Source organism: Coturnix japonica, chromosome 21 (genome assembly GCF_054131305.1).
Source record: "Coturnix japonica strain WE chromosome 21, WE-NBRP24, whole genome shotgun sequence".
Taxonomy (NCBI): Eukaryota; Metazoa; Chordata; class Aves; order Galliformes; family Phasianidae; genus Coturnix; species Coturnix japonica.
In genome coordinates this window covers 3,755,001-3,768,417 of record NC_140683.1, presented here as the reverse complement: position 1 = coordinate 3,768,417, position 13,417 = coordinate 3,755,001, and the positions used below count along the sequence as shown (strand labels likewise).

Here is a 13,417-nt window from a genome sequence, read left to right as displayed (position 1 = left end):
CCATGTTCCTAAGGTATTAGAACAACAACCTAGTATCTTCACTATTATAATAAGAGTTTTTGAAATCTCAACCTAACAGAGAAATTCCCATCCTAAAACTGTCACAGCTTGAAACAAGGCCATCTACTTAACTGGAAACAGTACGTAAATATTTGGAATGCCTATCCTGAAAAATGTTTAGTGTTTTGGTGTTTATTTCTTCTTTTGTTTAGAAAGAACAAAAATATATTAAAAAAAATAAATCACTTAGAAGTAAGAATTACAGTAATTGTAGACCTGCTCCTACATACTTTTGAGGTATACAGAGAGGGTTAAAATCACTAGAGTACAAGTCAACTCCATAAGTCACAGCTGCTAAGGACATTTCAGACATATAGTAATAGTAGTAGTAATAGTAATAGTCTCGTGCGGGTAGAAGGGACCTTAGAGATCATCGAGTCCAACCCCCGGGATTTGAGCCTCTGTGTAGCAGAGCGGCACTTCTACCACTTGCGCCACAGGGGGGATTCGAACCCCGGGCCCCAGTGTTGCAAGGCGGCATTCCTACCACTGCGCCACCGGGGCACACAAAATATTTCTTTCTGTCTTAGAGCAGGAAAACAGTTTAATGAGAAGATTGAGGAGAACATTAGAGCACTGTCTGTGATCATTTCATTATGGGGCTACCTGCTCACTACTTTCAGTAACTTTCAAATGCTGTATAAGAAGTGCATGAAGAAATACTTAGTAATTAACAGTTAACAGGAAGAGATCAATTACTGTACATCTGTCACTTGCTAAGTTCCAGATAAAGTCTCTATGAACGGGTATTCAATTGGTTGTAAACCTGGAAATCTGAAGAAAACTTTTCAATTAAGATGGACTGTATTGTTCTCCTTGCCATGGTCCCACTAAATTTGTTTGTAGTGACAGAAGTCTGTTGCTGTAACATGAAGGTTAGTTCCTTAGTTCCCACACACAGTTCCAACCTAAGGCAAATTTACATCATGAAGGACAATAGCAAGTGATTATGTACTTGCAAGCACGCACTCAGAAGTGAACATGTGCGCTTATTTATCTATATATCAAGAAGAGATGTGGCAGACATCTCTTTCAGGTGCAACTAAGGACATCTTTCAATTTCAATTTTAGGTATACCCCGCGGGCTACAAACCCTTCTTAGTTTTCAAAAAGGCTGACTTTGCTATGTCAGTCTGTGATGCCCAGTCAAAAAGCTGAATCCAGAAATGAGACTTAATGAGACTTACTTTTCACTATGTTCTCATGTGCATCCTATATGGGTTTTCAATGTTTCTACCTTTCAAAAATGTTATATAGATGGGGGAAGGAGAAAACAATAATGAAGCCCCAGGTACAACAAAACTATACGTTGTAACTATAAATGTGTCCACAGTATAAAGGGAGTAACCTTATAAACGCACGTTAGAAAAATATATACCCCTACTTCATCAATTCCATCCCTTAAACAAGGAGAAAAGATCAGCACAAAGAGATTCCAAATTACCAGGAGAATCTGTGGCTTTCGGAGGTCACACAAGCCAACAAGCATTAGTTAAGAAGCTCTTGCTGACTGTCCAGGATATTCAAATTCTCTTTTTATATACAAATCAGGTACAGCAGAGGTGTTCCCAATGTCAGCTGTTGCCAGCAGTACCTCACAAACATCTCTCAACCCTGACCTGCAGGGACTGCCCAGAGGGCTGAGAGAACATTATCACCTGCACAACCTGTTCAAGTTTTCAGCTTCCTCCAACTCCAGATTACCACGTGGCTGACCTCAGACATGTGATTCTAACCAATGAAGTGCTGATGCTACACAGCACAAACTGCAGTGCACCCTTTCAAAATCTGAATGCTTGATCTCACCATGAAATCATCAGACCTAACTCACAGTAAGAACAAAACTAACCATCTAAAAAACAAAAATATCTCTGACAGTTCCTAAATCACAAGAATTAAACACTCTCAGCCAACTACAGTTCTTCTCTTGTTCAGTAGAAACTAGACCGCAATTTTTACAAAAGACTAGAACTGGAATTAAGAAGTCACAAGGAAGGCATCAGCAATCAAGCTAAGATCGAGGGCTTGAAATGTGAAGCACTTCATTATTCTTCCCAGATTTTGGCAAATGAGAAATAAAATTCAGGAGTAAAGAAGTACTGACATTAATATGCATATTTGACTATTACTACCCAAGTGTTTTCACATCCAAATGTTACACAGAAATAAAACAAAGCCCACTTTTGTGGCTGTCACTGCACAGCTCAAACCTAAAACATTTTTTTTTCTGACCATGTCCATAAAATGTCCAGGACAAAGGGATTCTGAGACTAGAATTGACACTTTGGTGCTTTAAGTCACAGCCAAGCACACGGAACATTAAAAGCAATAAGTTTTTAACTTTCTGCAGTGGTTTGACTGGGGAAGCTCATTTTCTTGTCAAGTTTGAAAATCTAATCCTACCTGTCCACATAGAAGGGGAAACAAAACTTGGTCAAAGTCTGTAGAACTTCCTGTGGAGAGAAAAAAAAGAAGAGATAATTTATACATCTAACGGGACCAATAAATCTAATATTAACCACATCACACCATTTCACAACTTTGCCCTGAAGAAAGATGAGACAGATGAAGAAATATGGGCTTTATCAATTACATGGAAGGAGTACCAGGCAGTCAATCATGTGAAATAATAAACATGATCAAACTTCATTAAAAATGAAAAATTAATCAAGATTCACACATGGGCAGGCAGCAGGAGCCATCCAGCAATTCTCCAAAGGGTAGGAGGAGGTTGGATTGTTGAGTGTTAACACTTCTCTAGGGACAGTCTCTACCCTGACCATATGGATCATAGTGAATAACACCAACCCACATGGGTTTGGCCTGGCAGGACCACTTCTGCTGGCACAGCTTTTGACTGTTACCTAGGAACAGAGGTCTGGGGGATTAGAGAATACTTCCCAACATCAGCAAGATAAATAACAAAAGATAAAGCCAATAGGTCTCCTAGCAGGAATGTTTAACACTGCCTACTGCTATTAGAAAGCAAATGCAAGTGTTACAAGACCAATTAAAATAACGTGTATTAAAATAAATACAAACTGTTTAAACTACAAACCATTTTCTAAATGTTGCAAAACAGCACCACACAGAGAGAACTCGTAAACATTTTAAATATAAGTATGATCTCAAATAAAAATGCATGACTGTGAAAACTGAAAACATTATTAATATTTTAATAAATCACCTTCCACTGCACACCCTTAAATGATTATATTGATTAAAGAAGCAAAAAAGTACGTATACCAAATAATTGTGTTCACACGCAGAAGAGATCTGTTTGCACCGTATCCTCCTATAATATTCAAATTTCAAAGGTCAACTCGGATTGCAGACCTACTACCAGTCAGTTCATTGTCCACTGTCCTTCACAGTGAAATACCTCAGGAACCGCAACATCAAATATATTTCTGATTTCAGCTACAAGATCACCCTGACTAGATGGCAAACCTGATAAATTCAACACTTTTCTGGCCTATAGTAATAAATTATCACCAATAACTAAATTGACACTTCTCACTTCATTTGTTTCTAAAACCAATGCCATCATTCAACAAATAAACTACATCAATCTAATAACCTATTCAATGAAGCGGAAAGCATATTGACTCCCTTGCAAGAACATGTTCCTCCTACATAATTCAAACAAGCATATCCCATTCTTAGCAATGGTTTCAAGCTCAACTACTCCAGAACTATTCTTCAGAGGTTTCTTGACAACTAAAAATGTAGCAAGTTCTTAAGATTTCAGGCAGAAACAGATACGGAAACTTTGACAGTTTATTGATAGATTATTTAACAACCTTCTGTTTTTAAAGAACAAGAAAGAATCTATTGAAGGATGGCATGTAAAGCAATGAAAAAATCCTTCTTTCAGTTTTAACAGAGGAAACTTGTGAAGCAACTGTGCAGGTTTCAGAGTAAAGTCTGCAGAAATATGTAATTTCATATAAAAAGCCTTGGTAGTAAAGATCTCGTTAACGTGACTGGATTCATCCTTGCGCAGTCTCACTGACTTCCACAAGGTCTGGCAGTCTCCTGCACAACTCCAATTGCTTATGCACAAAAACTGCACCTTGACAAATTTATGTTAATCCACACTTGTCCTTTACCCACTGCCACAAGCTCCAAGCACAAAATAGAAAGAAAAAAATTAGAACTGTAAAACAATTTAAATCGTAATTGCAGGAGAGTCAAGTGACTACTGACTTATTTATTGACTTCACTGTATGTAGCAGCTACACAGAACTCTGAAATACAATTGTTAAAAGGTAACAAATAGCAGTAATACGAAAGTAGAGAACACCCTCCATTATTTTGATAAAGATTTGACTGTTTACTGTAACTGCCAGTATAAATACTCATTTGATAAAACATGTTCGCATCTCATCAGCATCGTGTTACTGGAAGATAATAGAACATACTACTCAAAACTTTCTTTCCACTTCTCTTAATTTTTACAGCTTCCTAAAGACAAAAAGTGTGTTTAAGAGAAAATATGGCAAATTTATATCACTATACACTGCCTTATCTGTCAAAGAAAGACTTTGCAATGATATTTTAACATAGTTTTTACATTTTTGGACAAAATCTGCCTCTTGTTATATACCAAAACCTGTCTGTGTTGTCTTACAACCGAAAAATTGAGACTAATGCAGGTTAATCACAGACTTAGTTCTAAATTTTAACTATTAAAAATCACACACAGAATTAGGCTCTAATTAGCACAAATGCTGATCTTTTGCATGTAAGACATACAGTTACTAGAGATCCACCCTATTTTTGCTCAAGTAGGAAGCTTGTTAATATAAATATGCCTTTTTTTTTTTCTTTCTTTCTTTCCAATTAAGCATTGCTCAGTTTTGAAGCTTAGCAATTCCTACATAAAATACACCTTTAGGCGATCAGTTACTTACAGCCTCGAAAAAAAATCATTCTCTCTTTAAGACTCCGAACAAACAAACAAAAATCCACCATAAAACAAAACCTGGAACTCCTCCCTGCCAGCATCTTATAATCCGTTTTATGTTTTTACCCGACATGAAAGATAAGGGTAGTATCTATAGACTTTTTTCTTATTTTATTCCCTTATGCCTATTTTTTCCAAAGAAAAACCTACAAAATGCCTGTAAAACAAAACATCTGAAAAGAAAACAAAACAATACAATCCAGGACACACAGCTGATAAGTGTAAATTACCCAGTAGCTGAAACCCACGTCTCTAGGGTATCACATGCCAGTTTTCTGGATCAATCCCCAAGTTTATATTTTCACAAATCTTCTTACATGCAGTTTGATTTTTAACATTTTAATGAGCAAAAAGTGCATCTGTAGCAGGCAGCCAACACAGTTAAAGTGCAGGGCATGAACTGCATCCCCTGAGGGATTCAGCCCAGCCGTGTCACCAGTGGCTTTAGGACATACACCACCTGGTTCCATGTCCCAAGGTTCCAACTCTTTTCATAATCAAAACACTGCTGACATTATAAACCCCACATGGGTTTTCTAAAATCCTTCCCAATCAATAAAGCCAGTACATAACTTATCGGAGACAACACAGAGCTCATTGATTAAGTTTGGTTTCAGTAGCAAAGTTTTCAAAATAAATGAGCCAGGAAGAGAGTGTTCAGTCCTTTTGTGTCACACAGCAATTTATGGAGGTAAGGCAGTCTCTGCAACGATTTCTTTCTCCCTTCACACTCCACACAAGATACACGTCCAAAGCACACAGAAAAGAAGGCTGCTAAATACCATTTGGCTTACATCCTGAATTATCTCTAGTGATGAGAAATGGTGCAGAAAGCTCAACATTGCTGAAAAGAATTTTGCATATTTAATTGCAAATTTAATACACAAGTTGTAACTTAAGGCTTACTTTTTAACCTTCCACCGTTTCCACTTTCAAGCCAATGGAACAACTTCAGAGCCCTTCATACACCCAGGCCTGATTTACTGCTCTTGTTCAACGGAGCACTGCTGACAAGTAACTGCAGTGCAAGCAGTGGATGGACCCAACAGAGACACAGCAGAGCAGGCTGGCAAACACCTCCCTGAGAGATGGCTGCTGCAACAAGGTGGCCCTAAGTGGAACAGGAAGTCTGAGTAGAAGATGGAGCAAAACAAAATGAAAACACAGGCAGGGAAGATCTCCGAAAAAATGAGTAAAACAAGACACTGTAATATTAATGCAAATCAGAGAAAGAAAGCAACACACCACAAAAAACAACAGGGGAATCTGTGTTGGGAAAACCTTTTTGGAAACCAGAGAAAAAACATGCTGAAGTTGAACAGACCATCCAGAACACAGACAGGACCTTTACCTGACAGAAAGTCACAGAAAAAAAGCAACTTCATAAAATACGTGCATTTTTATGGGAGAGAAATTCAAATATTGTGAGAGAATGGAGCACTGCAAATAAGATGGGCTTTGGCATGGGGAGAAGACGTGACTCAGTGATGAAAGAGATGAACACCAGTTGATATTCTTGACTTCCAATCAAAGGAAGTGAGGTTGTCATAAGCAAAATGCTGGACAGAAAGGGTGGAAAATGCAAGCAGTCTGTCTGCTGCAGTCAGAAATACCACCAGAACCCATGAAACCAGCGTGAAATGCATCCTATTTGTATGTAGGACCACACAAAAAGCTGCAGGAACACCTCACCAGGCTGAGGAGGGAAGAAGGAGCGTAGAGAGCAGGGAGGGGTACAGAGGGGCTGGGGAAGCACCGAGCAGACTTCATTGGGGACATGGAGCTCTGCCTGGGCCTAAGCTGCAGATGCTTTTGTGAGAGCTATTTTAGCTGATAGTTACAGAACAAAGCAACTTACTTCTAGAAACTGCAAGCTACCGTGAAGTGAAATGAGGTACTCAAAGAGAAATTCACCATTGAAAGGCTTTGTGTATTTATTACTTCTGCTCAGAAACAAAATCAAATTTGAACATGTTAATGTTTGATTAACGTTAATATTAAAAATGTTAATACAGCATAGGAGTGCTAAGACATTAACTAAAACATTATTCAACTATTCTTAAATTTGAATATTTCTTTAATCTACCTTATTATCACAAAATTGTAAACTGCTTTCAAATTTAAATCATCTCTTTGCATAATTCTAAGCTAAGAATTATTTAGATCACCCACTGCAATGGAACAACAGGATTAAGAACTCCAAACAGATGTCAGTGCACCCAAATAACCAACTTAAAACTAGCAACAACTCCAAGCACAGAGCATTGAAAGGAAACGTACAAAGCCCACAACAACATAAACTCTATTTTGGCCATGCAGAGTTGGTCAGAATTTCATATATGTGTTCCTAGGAAAGGAAACATCTTTATGCACGTCAATAAGAAGCACCTCAGTAACAAGTGCTGCTACTACCTTAAACAACACTTTACAAAGCAGCTACTTACAATGACCAGGAAAATGTAGCCTTGCATCAGCATTTTATTGAAAGAACATAAATCTAAGAAAGTAATACTAGAACAAAAAAAATTCATCCGCTAACAAAGACAACAATGAGTAACGATCAGGGATCAGTAAATCTCATCTTCTGAAGGTTTAGCCATTAATTTGCATTTATTAGTAATGTTGGCTTATATCAAACTGTCCTAAAGTTATTATTAAAGATTATTCTCATCAATTATGTAATCGTGCCATGTAATCATGTACTTAACATTCAGAAGCATTCAAACAGCTTTATAAAATTCATTCTTAAATTAAAGTAAGGTATCCTGCATGGAGAGACTGCGTCACAACAAAGAGCTCTGATTTTGCATGATATCAGATCACAGAAAGCAAAGAACAATAAACATAAAAGAACCATTTTTCTCCATTTTAAAGAATTTATTTTTTTCCAGAACTGACAGCACACATTCTTAAAAGAGGAAAACCTTGGCTTGCAAAACACATCAAATTTCCTCTTGCATTGGTTTTAATGATATCATTTTACATCTTGGAGTAGTGTTAAACATCAGCAGTTTTGACAGTTGGCAAAATATATCGGGAATCAATTTTAATCACTTCTCTAGAAAGCTGTTCCACTTTAAAAGAAAACAGGTGCATCGTTTACAATTGTATTGTCTCAACTTAGTTTTCTCTCTACTTTTTTAGTGCTCTTTGTATGTCACTACAACCATCCAGGACCTGTTCATCTGTTTGCTTAGTGTCCCACAATTCTAGCAGCTCTTTCTAAGTAATTACAAAGCTTGAGCTAGAGGAGGGTTTTTTCCCTACAAAAATGACTTCTTCCCTTGTGGAGGTCAGTGAAATGATACTCAATATGAAATGGCATCGTTTCACTGACCTCAGGAAAACACTGCTTAAAACAAAAGAAAACAAACACACACAGACACAATCAACATAAGATTAACTGCAAGAAATAAATAACATTTCTAAAGTATAGTGAGGCCTGCTATTATTTAAATATTTTAAACATAGAAAATATGTGCACAGATGGGAAATTTTTCTCATTGCATTACTAAAAACATTTCACGATAAAGCTCAAAATCCCTGAATTTTTTAAACCTAATTGTGACTCTGTTTCTTAGAATTCACACCCCAAGGCCAAAGCTTTCCTGCCACCAGTCCTTCAAATCTGATTTGGACATTACACGGGAGGAGGCTCCAAGCCTCCCTGAGGTCTCACTCCTTTTACAACATACGCAAAAACAGCAGATAATGGGCCTATGCTGAATTCACCGCTCTGCACAGCTTCTCCTGGGACACAGGCCTAGCAGATGTGATAAAAACTGTGTCAGAGAAGTAGCTCTAGTTTTTGCCTTAATGACAACTTCAACCTCTCAACTAATAGAACAAAAGAACAAAAATGACTATTACTTGGTTTTTGGTAGAAAAAAGCTGAAAGTAAAGCTGAACTAAATATTTAAGCAATTTTGCAAAGACGGGTCTTAAGTAAAAGCCTTTAAAATCCCTCCAAATAAACTGAGATTTAGTTTTATTCTGAGACAAGTGGATTTTTGCTAATGTGCTATGTTGAAAAATGAAAACCTACAACTGTTGTGATAAGAATCACTGTTCTACCCAAACCATGAAGAGCTGAAAAAGTGTATAAACAAGCATTAACATCAATGCCAATTATGTGCTCAAACACTGAACTATTGGTACAGATAAGAAACGCCAATATCAGATAACTAGGACTGTAAATGTCTAGCAATTAAAGATGAGGAATATTTTCCTTTCAACATTTAGGAAAAATTAAGTTTGAAAAAATAATTCTTTTTCTCATACTGCAACTCAGTTGCACAGGTATCTCGCATCAAGATATGGAGTTAAGCATATCCATTGGTTCACATTTGTTAAATATTATAATTCTGGCTTAAGATGACTGGCTCTTTTACACATTGCCTCAAATGCTCTATTCAGCTGCTACCACATACCCACTTAATCAGCAATCATTGTCCTCCAAGGCAGGACTTTGTTGTCAAGACAAGCACCGAAACCTTTAAAAAATTTCAGAACTGGCATAAGAAAAAAGTGATCTTTGTCAAACAAGGAGAAATTTATGCAAATCTTTTATAAACATTCACAAACATTTATTTAGCTTTTGAAATGTTGGCCTCATTTGAGAGCATGAAAATGAGGGGGAAGTAGGAAGATGCAAAGGACAGCTTAGAGGCTGGCACACTACATAAATATTCAGAAGGAAGATTATAGGATTCGTGTTAGGCTGTCTTAGGTTTCTCCAAAGTCCACATAGAATACCAAAGAACAAAACTAACGAGAAGTAGAGCAGATGTTAGACAATGCAGCAGCCCTCTTTTCCACACTCACTTGGCTATACTTGGATGCTTTCATTTTTTCTTTCAATATGGTTAGGTCATTCAAGGATTCTCCTATAGACTCCGTATTGTGGCTGCAGAGCTATAAGCTGGACCTCTGTCAGCTTTCCAAAAGTTTCCAATGAAAAGGCATTATGCAAATTCCACCTCTCTTACTCTTTCAGGAAGAAAAAAAAAAAAAAAAAAAAAAAAAAAAAAAGCCTCCAGTATGCAGTCATTGGAGTATTGGAAGTCCCAGCCTTCATTTCTGTATGGTTGTGTTTGCCTTAGGGCCATGCTGCTTGTTTTGACAGTGGATCCCCCTAGATAGTTGGGATTAGTCGAGCTTGTTTAGATAAACTTGAAATCAAGGCCTTCTCTAGGTAGACAGCTAGATGTAGCTACTGAGTTTCCAGCTGCCTTCTTCTTTCATCCCAAAACAACTGCAGATTCACAGTAGAGATCACAGCCACAGGCTATGTCACATACATAAGTACAAAATTAAAGGCTGCTAAAAGAAGCCTTTGTATGCCTCAGTGCTAAAATAAGGAATCTGTACTGCACAGTTTAAACAAATTATTCAAAAAGCACCAATAAGGGTCTGCAATGAGTAGTTAACAAGGTGTGCTCACCAAATACGTACTGATTACGTACATGGGCAAGATCGTGATTTTTTTTCAGTCATTCTTGCATCATTCACTGTCCAACCTTCTCAAAATATATGTGCAAGTGAAGACTTTTAAAAAGTATCTACCAGATTGTCTGAAAAATGTGTTCTGGTTATCAAATGCAGACTCGGTGATCAATTAGATTCTTAGTCACGTCCATGAAAAGAACTGGCTAGATGTGATCTTTGTGGTAAGAACACACTGCAAAGCACAAGAACTCATTCACACAAACATAATACATTAAAAGACAAAGGGCTAGCTTTCCAAAGCCACTCTGAAAACTAAAAGCAAATTCCACCCATGTAACCACATTACACCTTTACTGATCTGCATTGTAGCTTAGCCCCATAAGGGCATTTATTCATCAGGGTAGGAAGAACAGTTCTGACTTTTTAAAATTTCAATCTCCTCTTGCTGGGTGCAGGATTTTACAGACACCTCTGCAGCATCCGGGTACAGACAAGAAACAAAAAGGAAAAATTAATCACAGCGATGATATGAACAAATAAAGCAAAAACGACAGCAACTGAAGGAAATAAATAAACTACTTCCATGAATTTTAAGTGTTATTAAAAATCAACTCCCGACCCTTGTTAAAGAAAAAGGGCCTGAAGAAATTCATGATGTTGAAAGCAAACAGTTTATAGAAGCAGCAGAATTTTACAGTTAAGAAGCAAAGAATTTGTCACAAACAACTTCTTTGCCTTTTTTGCAAAGGACCTCAACATCACTTTTTATTCATCTCCATCATGACAGAAATTCTATGATCTCTCATTGCAAAATTAAGAGATTTCACCGACAAAATCGTTCGTAGAAATTCAAAGTATTAAAAAGCATAAGAGAATAACATTAGAGTCCAACTTTGTCCTGCACCAGTTACCAAAGGTAATATTAGACTGCATTCAGTGAGTCATTCCATAGACTCATCATCAACTCGAGCACAAATTCTCCATTAGTGACATCCTACATCAAGTAAGCGACAGATTAGGAATTCTAACCAGTCATTGAGCAAAATACATAATTATTGAGAACTAGACAGTTCTATTCTATTCAAAAGAAAATAAAACAACACATGTAGAATTGTTACTTAAAAAACTGAATACAAGAAAAATGCTATGGGCATGCACAGCACAGAGTTATCAAATATAAAAAATTGATATAATTTCTCACAAGTGTCTTCTGATTGAAATGACCAGGATCCTGCTCACTGCTGCAGAGAAGAGCACTAAGTTCTCTAAGTGCTTTAAAGCCAGTTGCTGACGAAGTTACTTATCAGCTATGCTAGCAGGTGTTACCTGCCCTCTGCAGGTAAGGAAACATAATAAAACTGAACTATCCCAAAGGAAGCAACAGCCAGCCATGTTTTAAAACCTGGGAGCGTCCATTTCTCAGGCTCACATTCACTGCAAATATGCCAATACAAACCTCACAACAGCACCTACGGGAAAATGTACTGTCAGAAAATCAGGTTACGTAAAAATCCCAAAGATCCAGTTATAAACTCTTACACACCAGTTCTCTTTTGCAGCTAATAGTAAAGCATTAAAAGAACACATTAAAAGAACCATCCAGAAGACACGTTCTGTTCTTTTCCTATGATATTTAACTCTGAATGCAATACTCTTACACCTGCTAGCATTCTTGCACACAGTAACCGTGTGTATTCTGTAGGGCACCCTACCAATACACTCTAAACTATACAAGGCATAGGGTTCTGAAAACCATGCAGAAGACCACAGCTGAAGACTTAGCATTATTGAAGTAACAAATCATCAGCTGACTTCTTTAGGAAACCACATTTGCATATAAAATTATGTCTCCAGAAAAGAAATAGGTAGACAAAGTGATCTTACAGTTCTGTGTCATATGAGGGAGCCCATAAAACATCACGCCTGCTTCAAAGAAATTATCACACAGACTCTCTAGTTTGGGGAGGAAAAAAAGGAAAAAAGTTGTATTTCCATCTCCCACCATCCAGCCCAAACTCTAGGAAGTCCCACTTCTGTCAAAATCAGTCGAGAAAATCTGCTCCTTTCAGTCAAGGAAATCCTGGAAATCAACAAAAACAATGAAAGAGCAGCTTGTAGAAATCTTTCATAGCCTCTGCACCTGGCTGCAAGAATTCAAGGTGATCTGACCAGAACCACACCACTGACCTGCTGGCATTTTGTTTAACCCTGTTTCAATCAGTGTCCCAGTCAAACACTAGAACCTATTTGCCACTACTGTTCTGCATACAAACATCAGCGTAACAGCAATGACCATTAAAGACACTGAGATGACTTGACAACAATTTTAATACATTATCTCTACCACATTGCTGGAATTTTTTATTATTTTGACAAAGCAAAGATACTTCCTACATGTTACTGATTTTTGAATTTGTTTTTATACTGATCTACAGCATCAGTAAATAATTGAATAGCAGGAGACTGAAAAAAGAAAAATTTCTATAACATTTTGATAAGGATTAGTTTAAACAAGTAGAATATTACTGCATAAGCATCTCCCACTTAAAGGCTCTCATCTTTACTCGATGTGAATATTTTATAGTTTTATCAATGAATTTAAACATAGGTGATAATGATTACTCACTTCAGGCCTGATCCCACAACCTTTACTCACACGAGTAGTCCCCAAAGGATTTCAATATGGCTTCCTCAACGAATAAGGGCTGGAAGGACAGATTTTAAATTATTTATATATTCAGAGGTTTTTAAGGCCAGAAGGGACCATTATGATCATCTAGTCTGACCTCTTGTATAACAAAGGCCAGACTATTGAATTCAGTAATATTTGTTCTCAATTGAATAATTTGTGATAAAATCAAATTGTGTTTATTAAACTTTGATACCAACTCAAATTTTACATGAAAGAAAACTGAAAGTGTTTAGAAAGTGGCTTCAACT

General features: G+C 37.1%; 1 protein-coding gene across 31 annotated transcripts in view; it reads right to left on the bottom strand.

Moving 5' to 3' along the window:
• The window catches only part of DENND1A (DENN domain containing 1A), a 176,974-nt gene that overhangs the window by 129,703 nt on the left and 33,854 nt on the right, over positions 1-13,417 (bottom strand). For 28 of the 31 annotated variants that reach the window (XR_014936214.1, XM_032448081.2, XM_032448087.2 and 25 more), the window contains exon 4: positions 2,464-2,513. The exons of the other annotated variants lie outside the window; for them this stretch is intronic. Coding sequence is in view for 19 of the 28 variants with exons in the window: in XM_032448081.2 (XP_032303972.2) it covers positions 2,464-2,513 (50 nt within the window). In the remaining 9 variants the exon portion in view is untranslated. The remainder of the gene's footprint in view (positions 1-2,463; positions 2,514-13,417) is intronic. 31 annotated transcript variants of the gene reach the window in all.